This window comes from Drosophila elegans, unplaced genomic scaffold, assembly GCF_018152505.1.
Source record: "Drosophila elegans isolate 14027-0461.03 unplaced genomic scaffold, ASM1815250v1 contig_468, whole genome shotgun sequence".
Classification (NCBI taxonomy): Eukaryota; Metazoa; Arthropoda; class Insecta; order Diptera; family Drosophilidae; genus Drosophila; species Drosophila elegans.
In genome coordinates, this window is record NW_024545855.1 from 4,103,405 (window position 1) to 4,127,102 (window position 23,698).

A 23,698-nucleotide genomic window follows, 5' to 3' on the forward strand; every position below is an offset into this window, starting at 1 on the left:
GCCGATACCTTTTTTGGGCATTCTACCAACGCCTCCAATGCTCCATTGTGTCTGCTTGAGCTGCGGTTGGAGGGCGCGTGAAAATAGCTAGTATCTCGGCCTGGTAATCAACAGTTTGTGGTCAACAAATAACGAAAAGGAAAAAAACTTGGAAGAAAGAAGTAATGCTATTGGTTTCGCATGCTTTATTGCCAATTGGAAAGTTGGCTAGAGTGCCAGAAAGCCATTGAAGCCGCTCAAAGATTGGTGTTAGAATGTTTTACGGGCCATTGTCTGGAGTTGGCCGTAATTGGAAGAGCCCGTTGTCCGCGGGCTGCACTCCATGCAAAGTCATAAATACGGCTAGATGCCACAGCTGAAAAAGCAGTTAAGTAATAAATTGTGAACGGCAGGCAGGCAGGTTGAAGAAAATTGATTTAATAACTGAGCATCATTAAAGTGTCTTAATTGCATTCTTCAGCAAAAGTAGACTTGGAATCGTACTCTCGGTCATTGATCAAACGTCTTTGAGAATCCATCAAATGCCGGTCTTGAATGCCAATGCCATAGCCATAATTTTCCCAGCTCACAGCTCCCAGCCCGTTTTTCCGCACTCTTTTTTTCCAACCAGTCAGGTGCTGCTGAGTCAAGTCAATCAATTAGGCATTTCAACACATGTTGTTTACAGTTCTAATTCTGGCAGCGTTTCTAGCGTTTCATTTAAATGCCATCGTGTCTGCAGCAGTAATGCAGCCATGATGATCGAAGGTGGGGCAAAACTATTTTAAACATGACGCTCGCTAACGATTTCCTGTTAAATTATGTGCTACGGCTACGGCATTTAAGGGAAAACTTCTTCTAGTTAAATTCAAGTAAATCAAAGGAAAGGGAATCGGAAACCACAAAGTAGCCATAAAGCAGAATAGCCGAAAATCAAGTCTTAAATAGCCCCAAGTCACGCTTCATCTCGGGTAATAAACTAATGATTGTGTTTAGAACAAAGGCTAATACCACTTAAGAGATGCTTTCCGCTGCTAAATCGACCCCTTAACCCATAAATACCTCTCGCTGGCAAAAAGAAGACGACGACTGATCAATAACTTTTCAGCTACTCAAAGGCCCATTAACTGTAGGGATTTTCAATTTGGAGAAATACCCAGAAATACCACGAATTTTCTTAGCTGAGTGCCACTTTCGCTAGAGGCGAAATTAAAAGTGTAAAGAACCTCTAATTTCGTGTCTCAAGTGCAGTTGAAAAATCAATTAGTAGTTCAATGATTAACGATGTGCCAGGTTGTCTCATCCACCCAGGGGCTTGTCCATCGCAAACAGACATTGACAGCTCACATCAACTGGAGTGCTTGGCCGTCGGTTCTCGATTCCTGATTCTCGGTTCTGGCCAACGCGTTTGGGCCCCGAGTTTGCTTAGGCCAAAGCCAGTTTCCAGTTATCTGCTAGACAGATTTGATTTATTCGCCCGCCCACCCACGAGCAGCAGTTCCACGGCAGCAACCACAGCAGCCGTTCAAACTCAAAAGTTTATAGATGTTTTACGAGCGGTATAAATTTAAATTAGCAAGCACAAGTCTTTAAAATAAACAAGGTAGTGAGTAGAGAAAGAAGTGTAATGCAGAATTAAAGCTTGCCCAGAAATTTTTTAAAGATTATTTGTGGATCACGAAAATTTCATTTGTGCCCAGGATTTATGATGACGCAATTTGAGGAATTTGAGAAGAAAGAATAGTTTTTCGGATCCACTGGATATCTGCGATTGACCCGTATTTTTGTTGGTTACGCTCGTGCCGACAGACGCTTAACCTTGACACGGCGTTCTTTCCTCTCTTTTTCAAAATCCTCTGAGGTCAAAGGGCAGCCGTTCGTTTCGGCTTGCCATTAGATTTCGAGTAATAAAAAGTTCATCTCTCGTTTTATAGTCGGTCTTCTGCTTTCTTGGCCTTTTTGTGCAACTTTGGTTTCGCTGTTTTTTTTTTTTTGCTTAAACAATTGCCGGGCATGACTCAAAAATACAGCGGAAAAAATACAAAAATAATCCCAACGAAATAAATTGCAAAATCTTTCGCAGAGCCAAAGAAAAAGTGCGGCGTTTTTTTATGATTTTGTTTGTTTGGCTTGCCTTTTGCCTCAGATATCTTGGTGTAATTTTATAGTTAGCTGTGTCTTGTGGAACGTGATGCTATTTTCTTTTGCCGGGGCTATTCTCGGTTTTATTGTTCAAAGAAGAAGGGGAAGGGGCTAAAAGAAATCATAAATTTGCAGACGCCAAGAGTCTGAATATTTAATAAAGCCGATGAGAATCGAGGCAGGAGGTCGAAAATAAAAATTGTTTCCAATGAACGACAATTACTTTCCTGTGCAGGCCTCTTTAAAAATGTATGTCAATTGGTCAATTTCCGCCCCTCGGCGAGTGTGGGCCAATTAAGTGTCATTTACCTTATGTAGTGACCACCATATAACCCCGCATATCTCGATGCTCCACTTCCATTAGCCATTCGCAAAGCAAAGCAAAGCCTGTTTAAATATTTATGATACATGCTGTCGCACAGTCTGGGGATCCCTCATTTGGCCAAATTGCACTGTGGGGCATTTTAATTAGGCAAATGGCCGATTTGCCTTCATAAATGCAGACATGCACAAAATTAGCGAAACTATATCGCAATGCCCGCCGGGCGATTGACAGACAGACAGTTCAATCAACTTCGGGGCGCAAATTGCCAATGCATTTGCAATAGAAAATCAAATATTACGTATACGCCCCACAGCACCGCTTGCCGAAACAGCTACGACCCATTGTTGTGTCAGCGATAACCAAAAAAAGGCAAACAAACATGATGACGACGGCGGCGACAGCGACTCCAACACCTTTGGAGTGGCAATTTGTTGGCGCTGCCATTGGGAAGCCGTCGGAAAGCAGGCAAACTGCCTTTGCTCCGGTTTGGCGACAAGCATACTGGAACGAGTGCTTTAAAAGGCAGGCAAACGCGAGCCATCGATACCCTATCCAAAGGTTTTTTGTTCACGATAGGGAGTTCAAAGGAAACAGAACATCAAAGGGGCCTTTATTGCTTTCCCATCTGATTGTAATATATATTTTGTAAACTTCATGTTTGTCACTTTAGATAAATTCCAAATATATATAAATAAGTTATCAATTCACTAAATAGTTACCATATATAAAGAAAACCAAACATCAAAGTGGACTTTGTTGCATTACCATGCATTACCAATACTTATTATGTATAAAAGATATATAAAGTAAACCGAACATCAAAGAAGTCTTATTTGCATTATCAACTGATTTGTTGTAATATATTTTTATTAAACTTGATGTTAAAACATATACTAAAAATAGCCACATAAAGATTATTAAACCTAATACTCTTGATATATGAAAACAAGTGGAAAAGCTATTAAATAATTACTAAATTTCTTTCTTATGGTACTCAGTTCAATTTGGGGAGTTCAAAGGAAACCGAATTACTTTGCGGGGGCTTATTGCATTAAAATGTGATTGATGCGACTTATATGCGGTTTTAAGCTAGTTAAACTTATGTTTGGCAGACTCATTGTCAAAATAGTTTGCACAATTTTTATCTTTTTTATTTAGACATTTTTATGGATAATACAAAAAGGTTATTTTTTAATATTGTAAATTCTGTGACGTATAGTTTTGAATAGGGTATTTAGGTTTCAAAGTTAAGTCAGGATTATGTAGCTACTGTTTGGCCTGGTCTCAAACCCGTTGTGGTCTTTAGTCTATGACTCAAACAATCAATTGCCAGTGGTAACAACAATGCAGGCTATACTTGAGTGGAAAATCAGCCATCGAGTATCTTAAGAACGACTTAACGGCAGGGAAAACTTTTGCAGTAGCAAAAGCAAAAAAAAACAAAAAGCGAGGAAAGGCCACAATGAGAGCTGCTAATAGCTGGCAACTTTTGAATTGAGATTGCGATTGCGTGAATGCTTTCAGACTTTCAGACGTGTTGCATTGCAGTTCCGGCCAACTTGAGCCCAAGTCGAGGGTACGATTTCAAGTCGTGCTTCAAATGTGTCAAATGCATCGATGGAAATATCAGTAATTTGAATCGCTTGCAAAATTTCCATTCGCATTGCGCAAAAATGGCAACGTCAAATATTGCGCACACAAACAATTATTTGGAAATGGCAGTGGCCGTAGTTTTTGTTGTTGTTGCCAAGTTGGCCATAAATTGTAACAACTGTCGTTTGCATATAAGTACGAGTATATCGAAACCAATGGAGATGCACATGGATGGAAATGCAAATGATCAGAGAACTAGAGCACAGGATTGTGGGACACAAATGCCAATTTTCAATGCGTTCATTGAGTGCTCGAGTGATGATGAAATGAATAGCCTTTGGATGAAGTGGAATAAATCACTCATGGAGAACATATAAAGCATTCTAAGTAAATTATTATTTAATACTGTAACCTTCGACTGTTCCAATAGATATGTTTAATTTTTTTCTAATTGTTCTCAGTTTCTTCAAGTGTACTTTATCTAAAGATTTGCAAAACTAATAAAAACCAAATCTTGTTTTGTTCTCTTGAAGCCCCTGGGCCAATACACTCAATTAATTATTCATTAAACATATCCTGTCATGGTTTCTATTAACTTCCAACTCTTTGCCGACCATTCCCAGTCACAAATCAAACATATCCATCGCTCGCCATCCATTCGCCCCTTTAATTAGACACAGAAAATAAATTGAATTAACAGCATGAGCGAAGAAAGAAGCGAGCTACATAATTGCTACCATGGTCAGAAAATGTTTAATTTGTTTATTTTTCGGTTTTTGGACCCGCTGTGCTTGTACCGCAATTTATTAGCAGGCCGAAAGAGGGAAACAAAGAAAAAAGAATTGATTGATCTACCAACTGGGCAGAGTTCAATCAAAATGTGTAATGAACAAGCCGGAAAAAATAGTACGGAAAAAAAGTTAAACACACAAAATTCTCACTGCAAAGTTGGTTTTTGGTTTGGTTTGGTTTGGTTTGGTTTCCATTACGCTGCCCGCCGCTCGTAGCGGGTTCTCATTTTAATGATACAATTTAAAATCAACGCAGACTCATGATTTTGCATATTTCGAGCATTAAACTCGCCTCGTCTGTGCGCTGTTGCTATTCTTGGGGAGAGCATAATTCAGGCATGGTTACCACAGTTTCCCAGCTTCCCAGTAACAACAATCAATGCCCGACGCCCGCTGTGATTTGACCAAAAAAAAAAGAGAATAAAAAAACTGACGGACCGGGTTTCTAGCTGCCAAAGCCATCAAATAAATAACCGCGGGACCCGCAGTGAAAGAATGGCAAGCCAGAATGGGTGTGTCCTAAACGCCGCCCCTTTTCTCCTTATTCTCCTTATTTGGAAAAAAGCAAGGGAAACCCAGAGGAAAAACATTTTGCCTAAATGGCGAGACATTACTTTTAATTAAAAGCAACGCCGAGCAGTCCACAAAAATTGAACTTGAACTCCATGACGAGTTTGGGGTCCATGGACACATGATTACCCATAAGCTGACATCACAGAATGCGCTGCACAGTTCCGACTTTAATCAGTTGGCCTCGGCAACAAACTTGCTTGGCTGGCTGACATCTGATGTTAATTTGCACTGAGCGAGACATTGAGCATACGCAGCGTTGTCCGTCTGTCAGTTGGTTAATTACCAGCAAGCGAACTTTACAAGCCATAAAGCACACACGACATCTCGTAATATATACATTTTAATCGTGAACGCATTAATTAAACTACATGTAAAACCACCTTCATAGGTGTAAATAAAACAAGCCTACACGTTAATCAAATAAACCAGTTTTGAGCTTGAGAGTTATTCCAAATGCGTTTTAATAACCCATAGTCTGTCTGGGTCGTCGATTCCTGACATCGACAAAGACCCACGCCCGATTTCCCAGCAAGTAATTAGCATAAAGCACGTGCGCCTGCCTCATTGGCATGCCAATGGGCCTTCCTGGAGGTGGATACTCGTGGCTACCTGTTGGTGGCCATGCCCAACTCGCTCGACTCACAGGTGCGTACACGTCACGCCCCTTAAAGCATTTGGGTGCTGTACATTTGTACCAAAGCATTTGGCTAAGCCCGGCTCAGCTTGGCAGACATTTGCACAATCCATTTCATTTCATTCCGTTGTGCTGCATTTCATTTCGGACTTCTCTGCCGTTTGATTTATGTCCAGCGGCCAAAGCACATGTATCACAACCAATAGAAAACCACTGAAATTTGGTGGAGTGCCCTTCAGTTTAGAGCAGTTGATATCCTTTAGTGGAAGTGTGAGCAAAAGTGTGAAAAATGTTTTGAAATTTTTATAAAAATACGAGAAAATATATTAATCTGTCAATGATTTATAAATATATTATATCTCAGGGTAGTGAGATTTTCAAGGTATAGAAATACTAACAGAAAGGGAAAGTCCACTGGCCTCTAAAACAACCCTAAGCCTATTGAATTACTATCGAAAAAGGAAAAAAAGATGGAATTGAAATGGAATGCTTGGTTTAATATTATCGTGTTGAAAATTGTTGGGGCTCTCACTATTATTAAAAACTTCTTATACTTATGGTTAATACTCTAAATACGCAGATTAATCATGTTCCGACTCCCCAACACAAATACAGGGTACAAATGCCGTGCCACGCTGACGTTTCTAGTGCAAAATTTCGACACAAATAAAGTCAGCGAGGTGATGGAGAGCGTTAAGAGGGGTTTTAGGGGCTATTTACCAGGTTTTTCGGGAACGGGAAAACGGGGGAGCGGCAGAGATCATTGCATTTATTGTCTACCTGCAGATTTATGATCATGCAACGAGCGTGCCGCTTCCACGGCACCTTCTCTCATTCCTTCATTGTGGTGGGGTTTTACTTCAGGTTCGGCTATTGTTGCAGATACAGATACAAGTCATTGCGGTCTATGTCTGTCCATTTCACGCTTTGCCAAATTGCCAACTTGACCGGCTCGAGATGAAAAAACAGATAAAGTAATGAAAATGCGGGCAGGCGTTTGCCGTCCAGCGCGCTGGCATCTCGGCCAGTGCGGCCCGAACATAAAATGTTATTTAAAGCGAATTTCGGGGCACAATTTGTTGTTAATGAATGCACCACTACGGCACTGCCGGCTCTCGCCTGCCACAGATTTTATTTTGCTGATTTTTTCGAGCAAATTGCGCCCACAAATGAGGTCAGGCAGCCGCACAATGTGCGCCCGTTAGCTGCAGCCGTGCTCACGTGCTGACTTGTGAAAGTAAGTGCCCCAGCTGGATCGGATCTCTATAGCTCTGGCTTTGGCTATATATATAGCGAACAAAGCGAACACCTTCCATTCAGTGGGGCAACCTGCATACGCCGGCAATTTCGTGTGAGCCCGCAACTAACCTTCACATAAATTATTCCCATCAACAGCTGCAGATACGAAAAGTCGACGGAGGAGGAGGAGTAGGAGTACTCCAAGTCGGCCATCCAGGCAGCAGTTTAATGTTTAAGACATCGTGATAAGCTGCAGATATTTATCTGGCCAGCAAATTACATGAGGCAACGCCTCGGAAAACAGAGAAGAACATGCAACATGTGGATGCAGTGAAATGAGGTGTCGAAACGGTTTTTAGCCGTTGCTTATACGCCCCGTGGTACGTGGGAAATAAAAGAGAACTAAGGGGTGACCTTGAGTTGAAAATATTGGACTTTCTCCAAAGGTCGTAAATCTCACTCATTTTCAATCAATAGGCCGGCGTTGATTGCAACAGTTTTTATCACGAATCAAATTAGTAATATTATTTACGAAAAATTATATCCTACTAAAATAAAAAAAACTTTGAACGTTGAGGGTAGCTAGTGACATTTTAAGAATGCTGTTGTAGATTTTATTTGCCCCCATGATTACATCATACTTATATGAAGCAGTCGAAATATTTACTTCTTGGTCCGCTATCAGTGTTGTATGGCACTTGGAATATTTTTTAATGAGACACTCAAGCTCTACACTTTAATTGGCTGCCAAGAACCCATTTCCATGTACACAAATATTTGCGTATTTATTGTTAGCAATCCATAGGACATGCCAAGCCCAAGCCCATATTTTTCGTCCATAGGCCGCGTGTGTCTACGTGTACTGGCAATCATTTCGATAACACTTGAATACAAAATGAGGGTCATTAATTTTATAACAAACTATGTTGGCTGTTGGCCTGCCGTGGCAGCCGAGAGGCACACTTGAAAAATCCCCATTTCCAGATGGGGATTGCGGCTTATCCGCCTGCCAATGTCGCCTGTCCGACAGTCAGTCAATCATAACCCGTTTCGGCTGCGAACTGCCTTGGCGAACAAATCAAAACTTGTTATCGTTCCGAAAAGATCTCTAGGACCAATAAAATATATATACAGTCCACCTCTGCCTTCTCGGCTCTCTGCCTGCCATTCAGTGGAGCTATAAGAGCTATGGCGCTATGGAGCTGGAATTGTCAGGCCTTACGTGTTCGCCCATCAAAATGCTGCACGCCTCATCAGGCCGACAAAAAAGCAAAGCCAAGAAATCGGTGACACTGTCCGCTATATATTGCCATCCAGCAGCAGTTTAATTGCAGCCACTGTAGTGTCATTTCCATTTGAACTTGGAGTGAGTCGTGGTGGTGGTGGTGCCGCTTCCATCCTTCTCTTTGGGTCATGTCAGACTAATCAAAGAATGGCTGGGTCACGCCCACGGCCATTTATCAGCATCAGGCACAGTTGTAGTAGCATTCACAGGCGCAGGCGAAGTAGGAGTCATCAGCGTCTGAGGCTCAGATGTTGCCTTTATTAAAAGTTACTTTTCTCCTGCACACAGAAAAACCTATGAAAACTAACATTTAATGTTAATTCTTTTATAAACTGATAAACTGATAAGGCAATCCTAATACAAACATGAGCTGGAAAGAATGTTTTAAATTTTGTTTGCGTTCAAATTTAGTGTTTAATATTTTGTACCCTATTAAAATATTTTCGCTCAAGTTTCACCCATTGCTATAATAATTAATATATACAAATAATTTTTTTTAAATTTTTAAATTTATTATTTTCGGAATAGATTTAAGCATTTCTTAATTTAATTTAAATTTAAAACATTTTGTAGCATTGGTGTTGGTACTTAAGATATTTTTCTCTGTGTACGAATACACATTTTTGTTTAGCTGCGGCCGTGGCCAAACGTGAGCTTATGGTTTATGGCGACTTAATAAGGCTGTGACCGGCTATCAGCCTGTTGCCCCGGCTAACCACGATTGCAGCCCTGTCGGCATCTCCGGCTATAATGGCTAATGGTCGGCGAATGAGGCAGAGTGGATGCCGCGCACATTAGGCACAGCAGCAGCAGCAGCATCAGCAGCCAGGGAAAATCTGGGGAAGCTATAGAAGCTCAGGGATGCCGCATGATGATAAACAACCGAAGCGTTTTAAACGGCTTCATTAATCTTATTCAGTTTTGCGCTGCGCTTGTCTATTAAAGCCTTGTAATGCCTGCAAGAACCCAACTTCCAACTTCCAGCATCCAGTATCCCAACTGATGATGAGCAGCTGTGGCAACCGCAATCAGCGGGCTGAGGCTGAAAATCTACTACCTGTCAGCTTCATGTCATTCCGGCATTTTATGAGCTGTTGCTGGAAGCTGGATCTGGAGTTGGCCCGGAGAAAAGGGGGTTGCCTTCGAATAGAAGTGGCATTGACATTGGCGGATATGAAGGGAATGGACTTGTGGTGTAACTGTTACTGAAGACTGTTTATCGGTTACCTGTTCACCAGTTACTGTCTTTGGCAGCAGTTTCATCTTCTCGAAGAAGAGTCAGCCTAATGTGTTAGGCAATAACTCGCCTTTTAAACAGAAGCTGCGAATGGGCATTTTCCTAGGGTTCCTTCGTAGTGTTTTGAATATAATTCTATTTTTATTATTGATTTCAAGATCTTCATTTATACTGAAGACGGATTTTTAAGTTCTTTGCTTCTCTCCTCAAACTCCTTTTTATTGACCAAAAAGCTTCTCAAGTTGCAAGTAGCCAGTATTCATTGCCAAACCGCCGCCTGCCTCATCACCATCATGATCAACATGACAATTTCCATGGGCTTATCATTTCATAATGAATTTGTTTTGTCAGCCAATAAATTATGGGCAACACGTCGCTGGTCGTTGGTCGTCCTACGAGAAACATACTCTGGCAAACCCTGGCAGCGTCCACAAATAAACCGAGAAACAACTATGGTACATCATAATCATCTAAACAACGTCATTGGGAGCGGCGTAAAAAAGGCGATGTCTTGGGCTTTATCGTGAGACTCGTTGATTTACTGGCTCGCAGTTTGTTTAGTTATTAGCTTTTGCCCTTTTTGGCCCAGAACAAATTGCATTTTGATTTATACGGCCGGAATGAGGATGGGGTTTATCATCTACACGCGACAAAGAAGAAATCAGACAGGAATGGGCAGGAAACGAGTGTCAGACGGCCGCCCACATCAAAAGGCCATGAAAATCGAAGGGGAAACGCCAGCCACAGCCAACATATCCCGCCCAATACCGCCACATCAAAGGGCATTTAAAATTCAAATAGGTAATTAAGTAAAACGCATAAACCGCACAACACGAAGCCAGTCGATTATTTACACTCGACAAGAAGCGTTTGCCACCGGCGGAGGTGAAGTATTCAGTATTCAGATTTCAGTGTGTCAATCAATTTGCCTTCATCTGGCTTCACTTTGCGTTTCCGTGTTCGAGAGTGCAACACACCAGCAGCACACGGCAAAGTGTATTAAGTAAACCGCAAAACGAACGCTTTACTCAAACACATGGTGGGTAAAATACGGAAGGGCCAAACAACTTGAGAACCGCATACAACCGCCGGTACACAGCACACAAAATTGTAATTGAGTCGCAGTTGAGGGGGGGATTGAGGGGTCTGGGTCTGGGTCTGGGTCTGGAAAACCAGGAACCGAAATCCCCAGGCCCCAGATCCGGGCTCATTATGGCTGAAAGAGCGCCAAACCGAACCAAACACAAACCGTTGAACCTACGAAACCAGAAACAAATCCGTAACCAAAACGAAACGAAACCCAGCCGTCCGTAAATATTTGGCCATCCTTCGGCACTTGCTCTACTTTCCCATTTGCTGCAATTAAATACATTAACGAGGGACATTTTTTACTGGCTAAATGTCCGCGTGGCGGCCTAAACTGAAAAGTCTGCTGACCCGGTTGTTCCCCAAAGTCACTTTCAACTTTGCGTGGCGTTTTCCACTGGCTGTGTGTTTGCCACTGCTTGCAGTCGTCCAATTTGTTGATTAAATTTATATCGCATAATGCCATAAAGGGATCTTTTTTTTATGATGGCTTCACTCGAAATGTCTGCGGCTGTTATCGACTGTCATCAATCTGAGGTTGTTTATTGCTCAACACCCCCTGCAAGTGCACCGCCTCGTCCTTTCTTCTTTGTATATTGTTTTTGACAGCTCACATGTGGCCAATTTAAAAAAAAAAACGAAACTAATTCTGGGGCTTAATTACCACTTTGGTTATAGGTGACTGACAATGGGTATCTTCTTTTGACAGTTACATAAATGTTTAAAAAATAGGCTTTTAAATAATGCGATTATACACAAATGTTTCAGGGAGATTTTTCAATAAATATTGGTAAAAACATACCAAAGTAACAGAAAGATATAACAATCAATACATAAGATTTGAGGCTTTTAGATATTGATACAAATATGTTCAAATATGTATTTCAAATTAATTAGAAAACCTTGTCGAATTTCTTGAGTGTAATCTAATCGGATTGCCTAATTGAAGCGATTAAGTGAATGAAAGTTAACCAACTCGTTTTTCACTATAAAAATTATGCAAATTGATTCACAATATCTGACCTGCATTTATATTTTGTGTGAGTGGTTCGCTGAACTTGCCCCTTTCTCCGATTCTCTATCTCTATCTAACTGAGATGCTTCTGAGAACCAAAGAAATGGGTCAATGAAACGAAACCTGTTGGGTACCATGTTCTCGTGCCGTATCAAACAGTGTCAGTTGACTGGGAATTCAAAATGAAATTCTTATTAATGTGCAAATGAGCTTTGCCATTTGACACTTTTGATTTGGCCGAAAACGGATTTTATGGCCCGGCATAAATGTGTGTGCTAATGGTTATGGGACCTTTTCCCCGTCTTGGCATTCATTTTATGACTTGACTTGACCGCCTGAATAGACTCTGATATGCTTTGGGCCATTAATGCAAGGGCCAAATGTAATGCAAGATGGAGTGTTCGTTTTGGTGGCCATAAAATACGTATTTTGGAGGAGTGGTAGGTGGTTAAACATCAATTAAAACGGTGCGGCTAATTGGTGCCATAACTTAGGTCTCGTAGTTGGCAGATTGCTGGAATTTAAGCACAGAAAAAGTACCAGGTGGCGTCGTGAAAGAGGAACAGTCACTCAAATAAGTAAATTGGATTTACCCCGGCCACCAGGCAACTTTGCCTGATTGCCTTGTGGATTGGGGACTCTTATTTCCTGGGCGCTGCTCCACCTTTTCCTATGGATCCACCATTCACCATCTCCTCTCGAGCTGTTCTATTGCTGCTATTCCTGCTACTTTTACAGCTCAGCTGACAATGTTGCCAATGTTGTACGGTAATTTTACATAAAAGCACATAAAGTGCAATGTTTGATCGTAAAACTTTTTTACGACATTTTTCCTGTGCGCGCATTTATAAAAATGCCTTTCAGCCAGCTGACTACTCAGTGGGTATTTTTCTTTATCTGTTGTGGCGCTTATATTATATTCCCTCCACCCATTTCCGCCTTCTTTTGCCCCCAGAAATTGTTTGCTCATATAAAATTTGTAACACGTGTGTCGGAAGGTGGCGGTATTTGTAGATCCGGGAGGTAAAAATAGGACCTATGACTATCCCTCCTCTTTGCATTTCTATTTTGGTGCGTCGGAAAATTTATGTTGGCCTGGTTTATTGTTTGGCAGCAAGTGAAACACTTTGGAGAGTTGCTGCCACCAGTAAATCGAAGGAGAAGTAAGGTGGGTTAAGCAGAGTCTTGGAGGCGGAATAGTCTTGGTAATTCACCAGGTAGCTTGGCCTCATAACTGCAATTGCAGTTTCCGTTACCTTGAGGTGCAGTCTGCAACGTTTAAGCACTTATAAAGTTAATGACATGCAGGGAACACACCGGGCGAAGTCAGGGAAACACCCTCATTTACCCAGAAGAAATGCCTGGGATTCCCATTGTATCTCGGCGGTATGCAAATGCAACTGTCCCATTTAGTTGCCTCTGGATGGGAGTCATTAAAAATAAAGTAATTTTCACGCATCTCCCAGACCGAATAGAAAATGAAATGCATTTTCCGCCACAGTTTCGCATCCAGCCCACCATCCTACATTAAAGAAAAAGAAAAGCTAGAAAGAGTATTTTTCTTCTTTATTAAAAATTTTGTTTTTGCACAAAGGGGTGAAATGCTGCTGCAAGAATGATGACGTTACCTTAGGCTACAACCGCACAAAGAAATATGGCCAAAGGCAATGGCATACCCTATAAGAAAGAGCGTGTACCCACAATGTAAAGCACTGTTTGGAACTGAAAATCGGTTCTGTAATCAAGTATTTACCTAGCCGCATACATCTCGAATGCAGACACTGCACTGGGTATGCGGGAACATGCCTCAACTTTTTCCTTGAGGCACGCCCCCTTGCAGACAGCCAGTCAAGTTGTGCTACAGACCAGACCAGCAGTCATAGCATCACTTAAAAAATAATATTTTGTTTGCGACACTACTGTAGAAATTACAAATTATTACAAAGTCATGAATACCAGATAAAGTGAAGATATAGAGTAAATATAGCCCCGACTAAACTTTTCAAAAGCAATGTTTACTTTTTGATTTCTATAAAATATTATATAATAATAATATTAAAGAGTCGGTGGTAAAAACAAGAAATTTTCGATAATTAGGAGAGACAAAAAAAACTGGAAGCCTTAGCTTAATTTTCCTAATACATAAGAACTTAAAATCCTTTAAGTGTATGGCCTTAACTCCAGTCTGAACCCTAGCCGGCATTTCCATGTGCAACTGTAACTGCAACTGTGACTACGACTGCGGCTGTGGCGCACTTTAAGCGAATTTCATTTGTCTGCAGCGTCAAGCACTTGACAATCACTCACGTAGCTGTGCAGCTTCCTGACGCTCCTTCTGCCACCTTGAATTTGCCTCCCTTTTGGGTGCCACCCCCTTGGATTCCCCCCCTTTGTGGAAACCCCCTTGATAGTCCCGCTCCCTTGGCGTTCGTCTGGGCTTTGGCTTTAGCAGAGTCTGGGCTCTGGGCCTCAATTCTAGGTCTGAATTGTTGGCTGCTGGCTGTTGGCTGGTGTTAACAAGTTCCCATGCAACCGCTTAAATATTAACGCACACACAACGCGACACACGCTGATTCATTGGAGGCAGCTGTCGTTGTCGGCAACTGTAAATAAATACTCATACAGCACACGGAGCAAAAATCTTGTGTGTCATTGCACTCGGCAGCCAGGACTCAAAGTCTAGGAGCGGAAAAAAATTAACGCGGGACTGTCGTGACTTTAGTGGGGGCAGGAATGCAGCGTAATATTTGCCCGCAAACCGCTACAAATCATTAAAATCATCGAAATGTCAGCGAGACATAATTAACTACAACTCAATCAGTCAGGAGTCCGAGGAGTGGAGTAAAGTTAAGGTATGGGAAATGAGGAATGTCATTCCGGGGCACAAGCGTCAATGCAATTAGAGCCTGACTGGCTGTCTTGGTGGACAATCATCCATTGGGTTCCACCACCGGCTCATTACGTGCCCAATATACAAGTGAGAAAAAGAAACTCGCAGGCTGTGAATCTGGCTTTGACTCTGATTGTGGCCCCCGTCGAAAGTGGGCGCCAAGACACGCCGTCGACCGTGTTAATTGCTGCAAATGCCTCAAGGTATTCCAAGGCCCACGCCCAACTACCCCTTGCCACCCCCTAATTCCTATCCCACTCTAAGGACCATATGTTATGAGGCAATTGTGTGTGTGGTGGCTGTAAAATTTATGCCCGCCTGCGGATTGCCAACTTGCTTTTGCCCAGTTTGTGGCTTTGGCTGTATGCACAAGGAAAAATTTCGTCCATATAGTTGAAGTTCATATACATTTTTTTTAACATAACAAAAGCGTGTTTCTAAAAATGATCTCAGAATACTCCTAGTTCAAAAATCCAGTTAAAAACCACCATAGAATTAGTTAATATTGAAAACAATTCATGTTTCTAAAACAACTAAAAGTAACTTTTAATAAATAAATATATTATTCAAGGCAAGGCAATCACGTCAAAAACTAGTTTTAACATTTTTCCCAGTGCACATCTGGGCATGCATATTGCACCGAAGGAATGAGCTGGGCTAGAAAATTCTTGGAAATTAGCGCCCGAGTCAGAAAACGAGACGAGACAAGCTGGCGAACAAATATTAAGTAATTTTGCGCACGCATATCTAAAGAGGAGATTCGAGTGCCTTCGAATGGGGAATATTTTTCCAACTAAATCTAGACGGGATTATGTCATTGTGGGAGACTCGAGATATACGCATCTCCGGAGAACCCTTTTACAATCTGTCAGCTTGGAATTTCCCTGAAGTCATGGCATGGCATGGCCCACCTTCCATTAACTCTTAGTCATTTGCAGTCTAGGAAAAATAAATGCCTTTGCCCTTGGCTTCAATTTTCCAGCTCATTTGAGGGTTATTTACATCTCACTGCCCACCGCGCCCGAAACCAATAAGCTCCTCCATTTCGTAGTCAAATCAGCCAACTAAAAAAAAGAGTAGGAAATCAGTGCCTGAGAGCAGGGCCCTCAATGCAGTCAGTATATGTATATTCCTCTAATGACCGAAACCGGCGCGCATTTAATCATCATTAAAGTCTGAAAGTCTGGCACTGGTTCAGGTTCATGTCCATGTCTGAGGTTGGGCAAAAGCAAAAGCAATCCTTCCAAATCCGAATCCCTACCCACTGGTTCTCACCTTTTTGCCATTTGCACTCTTCGATGCTTTCACGTTTTTCATCATCATTACCAGCAGCTTCTACGCACACAGCAAGTAATAAATAATTTCGTTTAGCAGACGAAAAACCCCACTCTTTTTCCCCAACCAACCAGATGTAGTATATGTGCTGAAAGTTTGTTTGCCTTGGCTGGGGTGTTACTTCCGCAAACATAAAATGGCAAAAAGAGGGAAAATCGGGGATGAAGGCTCCTATGATCCATTGAAATATGACAAAATGCTGTTTGAGACATTTTCAGTTATTGATACGCCCGTCCGTCCATCAAGCTAAGAAAAGAAGAAAATGAATGCAAGTAGGAACCAAGCTTTATGATGATGTGAGGAGTAGGGTTTAGGGGAAAAATTTTATTAATATACCAGAAAAAAAACGGCAAAGGAAAAATAAAGAACCAGCAACGGGAAAGAAAGTAGTAAACTCCCCCCGCAAATTGAAAGCAAAGTTTTGGTCTGATAAATAGGCAAAAGGAAGGTCGGTTTTTGCCAAATGCCACACGCACTTTATCACAAATCAAGCCACGTTTTTTCCGGTGGGGGGGAGGCTTTGGCCAAAAGTCACGCCCACCGCCCACTGCTGTGATAAATTTGATGCGAAAAGAAATTATGAGGGTGTTGCTGGCTCAAGAAACGATGCTGATGTTGATGATGTCCTGTAAACACAGGCTTGGGCATAAAGATATGACGCTATAAATATGCCGGGCGATAAATTTCCCCAGTGTCATGTGAAATGGCACGAAGGAAAAAGACGGGGAAAACGGGAAAGCCCTGCTCAAAAATCGATCAATGGCATGTTTATCATATGGTGTAGAAGCAGGATTTTTGGGACCTATTTCGCAAATGGTCTTGCGGTTAAGTTGGCCTAAGTTATGGAGTTTGTTGAACATTTTTGATTTAACTTTTAAGCGATTCCTAAGATGTGAAAGGTTTTTGGGTTAAGCGAAGTAAAGTGGGAAGTATGTGGTATAACAAAACAGAAAGAAGATTGCGGTTTTTGGCCTAAAGATACTTTTAACAGAACGGAAAATTGCATTTTATCGTTTCTTAATTAATACGTATTTCGTAAAATATATTGAAAAATGTTTTGTTTAAAACTTTTTTGAGCAGAAAATAAAATATTCCTAATTAATATGTAATATGTAAAAATGAATTAAAAAATGTTTATTTAATAATACTTTTAACTGAAAAAAATGAGAAAATTTAAAAAAATCTTAAGGTAGTTAGAAATCTTTTAGGCCCGCCTTTAAATATTAATGTTAACAGTTTAGCTTAGTAGGTAAAGTTCTGCCAAAAAATTCTTTATATATATATATAACAGTTATACTTACTGTTTAGGAAAAAAAAAAATCCACCAGGAGTCGATATTTGTACAATTTCCAGAGACCAAACATGGTGACTCTAGAATTAGTTAACAATACTAAAATGTCTATTACAACTTAAAGCATTTAGAATCCATTTTCAAGGTACATATTCAGCAGGAGTTTATATGCGAAAAATTCCACTGTGTCGTTTCCTAGAAACCGAACATGGCAATGAATCAGTTTATGACCTTACAAATTGCTTTCCATTTAAATGTACATAATTTCTAGACAGGAGCTAAACGAGATGAGCATTAAATTTAAGGAAAATGTGGAAAATGCCATCGTAAAAGTGCGGCACATAAATTTAAATTGTAATTTCCGCTGTGCGTTAAGGAGCGGCCTATTGTGGGTGGTGATGGATGGTGCAACGAAGAAGTGGTGGTTAAGTTGAATGAACTTGCGTTGTTGCATGCGTTTGGCTGCAATTAAAATTACATGCAGTGCATTCTCCATTCTCCATTCATAGTCGCTGTCATTCAGACTCAGATTCAGAGGAATATATGCATTTTAATTGATGTTGCTGCTGAATGTTCATGCTGCTGCGGCGTTGACAGAGTGACCAAGTTAAAGACAGATGTATGACAGATGTCAGTCAACTTGGCAGCCGACTTTCCATTAATTAGGCATAATATTTCATTAGTGTAATGAGCGCCATGCAATGCGAAATGTGCCATCCACTAGCGTCTAATATCAGCCGGAGCACAAAAAGCAGCAACCACTATCTGCGCTTAGCAATCCTACACAGAAACACAAATTGTAGATAGTTTTGCATATAGACATATCATTTTGATATGTCAAAAAAGTCAAAACCCTGTTACCGATCAATTTAATTATAAAATATTAAAGACTTTTTAATTGAAACATACATTTATTGATCCAGTAGGTATTGTAAAATCTTCATAGGATTTTAGAACATTTATGTTGATACACATCTGAAACTTTTTCAGACTGTTTCGTCTTTTTATTGACACTTGTGATTTAAGGGAGTTTTGGACATAATAGAGAAGTACATTTTGGATTTTGATATTAAATTTATTTTTATGAAACTCTTTTTCTGTCTGTATATGGAAAACAACAGACTTGAGGTCTGGCCATGTGAAATGTGTGAAAAGTTGGCATGTTTTTCAGCTGCTCCTTTGCCGGCGCGCTCGCTGCCTTTCATTATGCGAGTGCACATTAATTATTTTGTAGTTGCAGCCGCTACAAAAGGCGTACTCTTTTTCTTTCTCCGACTGTCGGCATGTTGTGTGAAGTTGCCGAGAGATATCAGCGGAATATGTGGAATATACAGCAGACACTGCCGTGGCTTAATTTGTTTGGGGCTCAAACTAATTTGATGGGCTCAACACGATTGAAATGTTAGTCTTTAGTTAAGGGTTTTTTTTTTGTACAGAACTCACAATCTTAACTTGTTAGTCATTGCTTTACGGGGGCGTCACATGCAGTTGTCCATCATACTTAAGTGTGCTTAGATGTCGAACTTTATCAGCCGCTTTTCTTCTGGCGGGGGTTCTGATTCTCCACTGAATCAGGTTCCACTGTACCGGGAATTTAGTCATGATGATGGCTTTAAGCCGATGGCTGATGATGGCTGATGGCAACCTAAAGCCCGGCGCTTCCTCCCCTCTCATCACATCGCACTATGGCTCTAATGACATAATCTGCTTTTGGCCAACACACACACACTGTCTCAGAGCCCTTTAACTAATCCGCTTAAGTGACTTTGTTGGTGTGGTACTGTTGTTGGGTATGCCGTAGGTGATTCTTCTCTGCTTCTTTCACTTCATGCATATTTAACTTATCGCTGGCAAACAACCGCAATTATAAAATTATAATGATAATGCTCGACTAGGGAGCGGCAACCGCTGACAGTTGGACTGTCATTGCTGATGATGATGTTAATGTTGCTGATCTGCTTGCCAGATAAACGACCCCGAAGCCAAAAGAGTTATTAAAACAAGGCCTAGTAGGGGCTTTACTTTGGCTCAAATGCCAGAGATTTTTACTTACATACAAAGGCAAACCAGTTTGCAGTTGCATTCCCACTTATTGCTAGCTAATTAACTGCGCGATATTAATTGCCACTTTCTATCTTTTATCCATTGCAGAAAATGTCCAACAGTCTAGGTGGCAACGCGGCGTATACTTAATCTTGTCAAGGGGACAAAACTCAAGGCTAAAACAAACATGAACTGCCTTTGTCGCCCGTCACGGATTATGTCCGTGCGCATTAATTTGCTGGATGAAACCGAGTTTATACACGAGATCAAGGTAAGTCAGACCACAGCTCCCTAAGTAAACATGGCCAACTCTTTCGCTTTCACCCCTATATCGTCATCATCATTGCATACTTTGCACGTGCCTCGGAGTTTTTTGGGGTGCCAACCACCCACCATCCACCATCCTCATCAATATTTAGTGCAGGGCCTTGTGACTTGGCAAACATGCAAAGTGTCATCATTCACACGTCTATAGCCCACAGATGTCTGCTGTTTTTCACCGCCTTTCCATCTCGTCTCTTGGCTTAAAACTGCTCACGTTTGCCAAATTAAATGGGTCGCCGGCTGTCGTGTGTATCCCTTTGTCTCCATTCATCTTGGCTGGGAAAAATTGTGCTGATTTGGCATGCCATCTCATAGTTGCCATCCACTGTGCGGGCAAATGAAATAAATTGTTGTGATTCTTCTCCACGTGGGATGGCCTGGTTTTCTGCTCTTTGATTTCAGCAAACCTTTGCAAAATCTTGTCCCAATAATAAAAACCCCACATGTGCAGGAAAATTCCCAGCCAGCATATTTGTATTTGCCTCTCTGGCTTTTAATTGAAAAATATTCCGATTCCAAGAATGAAATCGAGGGGCATAAATCAGTTATGAATGATTTGTGGAGAAATGTTCATCAAAAAGCAATAAAATAGCTCGATGACATCAAGCTGACATCAATTGTGGATAAATTACATACATAAGACATTTTCTGAGCACTTATTACCCTGAAAACTAAAAGAAAATTTAATTTGCCCTACTAGGGTAAGAAAAATAGAATTATGTTGAATACTTCAGAATAGTATTGAGTTGATGGAGGTACAATTGAATGACCAATAAATAAATGGCAAAGAAAAGTAAAATCTATTGTAAATAATATTCTGATATTGAACCTTATCTATACTACAATTTAACTCAGTTCAAAAATACCTTCTTTTTAAGGTTGTCCCTCATTAATAATTCGTCGATCGATGTTCAATCGAGATAAGATTCAACTGCAACATTTTACCCGTTCATATTCAATGCAAACTCTTGTCATCTCCGATGCATTGTGCCTGTGAGGTCTGCGACATAATTAGCAGCGACTTAAAGGGCCGCCAGTTAATTATGCAAATGCCGTCAAGTTGGACCTTATATATTTATAGTTTATATAAGTTGGGCATGCAAGTGTGTGCAGGGTAATTGGACCAGTTGAGCGTGAATCGCCCACGGGCGACGAGTGAAGCGGTTACTGATTGATCGACCGGCGGTATGGAATCGGGAATCGGGGAACTTAAACTCAACTCAAAGACGACAGACTAGTTTTGCCATTCCGGGAACTGACTAATGACACAAGAATCTTGTGGCGTGTGTTGCATGTGTAGAAATTGGAGCACGTAAAACGCTAATAATCACAGCTCATCAGGGGAGATTTATAATAATTTTACAAGATCTCAGCTTGATGACCCGGGGGCTGTGGCATTAGGGGGCGTGGCAACAGTTTGACAACGGCCAAGTGACTGTGGCTGTGTTTCTGCCCCGCGGGGTCGACATTAATGAGTTTAAAAACTGGCCAGTGCAAGTACATGCTTCATGGCTGGCACACACAACTTATCGCTTGTCATTATTGGCGGAACGGGGCGACTCAGTCACCTCGGTCACCACATGATTGATAAAAGACTCGCCGCCGCCGCTGACAAATTCCGAAAACCCAGAAAAAAGCCACGACAAACAACGTCGAAAGCCCAGCCATGAATGAAAACTCAAAGAGCCGCGCTGCGTCGATGACGATGGCCCCAGCCTGATATGCAAAAATGGCAGCGGAAAAAATGCGTGTGGCCGCCAGCCTCAAAACGTAATTTTATTTACACGATAAAAGACGAAAGAGGGGAACTCGCTCAGCAGACTGTCTGTCAAATTGCCATGGGCAAGTTGTCGTTGAAGTTTTGGCCGTGTTGATTCTGACGGCTGCCGATGGCACTAAGCGCACGCACTTAAATCCTCCAAAACGGCTGCAGTCCGCCATTAACGTAAAAACTCGGAGCAAGGGGAGTAAATTCAAGTACACAGAAAGAAAAATTAACACAACTACATAAAATATTGGATTATTAAAGAAAATATCAAATAGATGGCACTATTTTTAAATGTATACTTTATTGACACTTGATTTTTTGAAACCGGTCAGGTCAGACTATATTAGTTTATTTACACATCAAAATGATATAACATGATACTGTTATAGTTTTGACTTGTGAATATTCCAATAATATTAAGCTGTTCTTTCTGTGTAGGTAGACAGTATTATGTAGGGAGATGAAGGGTAGACACTGCGCTTGACTTGTTTTGCATTTCATTTTGCGTCCAGTCGTCAATGCTGCAACATATATGTCTACATCACTCCTCTGCAGTTGCGTAATCGATATTTCATGGCCACGACAAGAGCTGCGCCAAACGTTGCGTGTGAGCGATTATTTGGAATGCGTTATCTTGGGGATTAAGTTTAAGTCGACAAGCACAAAGCAAACAATTCATACAGAAACAGTCGGAAATAAAAAGCCACAAATGTTGCTAAATCATAGAGGGATTTATAAATTGCTATCTTTTTCTGTGGCCATGTACAAAAATGTGTAGATGGTTATTTGATTTAAATTAATTATTAATTAAAAATTATTTAAAGCCAAAACCTATAAAATTCAAAACAATCAATAGAAAAAGGAAATAAATAAATTGAGACTTCATTTTTTCCTTCACATAAATTTTCAGAAATAAATGCCTTCATTATTAGGATTTGGACTTGAGGATTTGTGGCCGAACTATCAGAATTTCAAATTAAAGATCTATTAAAGTCAAAATTCCTGGTGTTTCAACCATTCCCACAAAACCTCCTAGTTAAGCTTGACACAAATAGCAAGAGATCTTAAAGTTGCCGAGACAAAAGTCTGAAAAATGGAGTTGAAACCGCCGAAATCGAGACAAGGCCTCTGGAGCAGAAACCCTGGAGCCCAGTCACTTAAAAGCTGGCAAAACTGTGACAAATGATTGTGATGACTTTATGCCCAGACTGGGAACTCTACGTGAGCATTTAGTATATAGACCAATTCTGCGAGTTGTGGGCCATTTATCACGCTTACCATGCTAATGACATTTGCTCGAACTGCCAACTGCCGGGGCGCAGTTTTCTCGGCCGCTTTTCGAGTTTCGAGTGCTCCCAAGCAGATCGGCACTTCTTGGCACTTGGGGCGGCCAAAATGGCATAAACTTGTTATTGCTGGATAAGGTTATATAATTATATATTTCTTAACGGTCAAAGCGGTTTCGAAGCGGAGTGTGTGGGCATTGTTTGTCCAGCGCTTGATTCTGTCAATACAGGGTGCCATTGGAGAATTTATGTAAATCATTCCGCGCCACAACACACACACTTCACTTCACACTGGCCACAATGACAGGCCGAAATGGAAAATGGTTAGTTCGAGTGCTTCACGAGCAAACACTTCATGCCAGTGCTATTCGAAATTGCCATATACACACACAGGTATACCGGGTATAGTAGTATAAAATGCTGGAGCCAGAAAAGTTGACCGGCCCCCGAGCGACATTTAATTAGAGCCCGCTGCTCGCAACTCGCAGCTCGCGTCATTGCTGGCCGAAATAAACCTGCAGTTTATGGCCAACATAATTAAGTTAAAAGCTTTTTTACAGTACCCCGCCGTCATTCGAAAAACCGGACGACGAACCACGCTCAAATTGATAATGAAAATGAAAATAAGCAAAGCCCATGAAGCGTGTTTAATGGCTAAATAAATGCCGGCATCTAGATTTCAGCACCCACACCTGTATGCCGTGCATCTGGCTATCCCAGTATCTTTTGTGTGTGCTTAAATTTAATGTTAGCCAGGCTAGCAGTTATAGACGGTAATTTGGGCCATTCTCCAAGGCCAGACCATTGATTTGACCCATGATGTCGGAATGGCAAATGTTTAATAACAGTAAAGATACTTCGT

General features: G+C 41.1%; 1 protein-coding gene across 4 annotated transcripts in view; it reads left to right on the top strand.

Annotated features, from left to right (window-relative positions):
• LOC108142973 (band 4.1-like protein 4) overlaps positions 1-23,698 on the top strand; it is a 59,748-nt gene that overhangs the window by 5,894 nt on the left and 30,156 nt on the right. For all 4 annotated transcript variants that reach the window (XM_017267126.2, XM_017267128.2, XM_017267123.1 and 1 more), the window contains exon 2: positions 19,567-19,729. In XM_017267126.2, coding sequence (XP_017122615.1) covers positions 19,646-19,729 — 84 coding nt within the window. In that variant the 5' untranslated portion in view covers positions 19,567-19,645. The remainder of the gene's footprint in view (positions 1-19,566; positions 19,730-23,698) is intronic.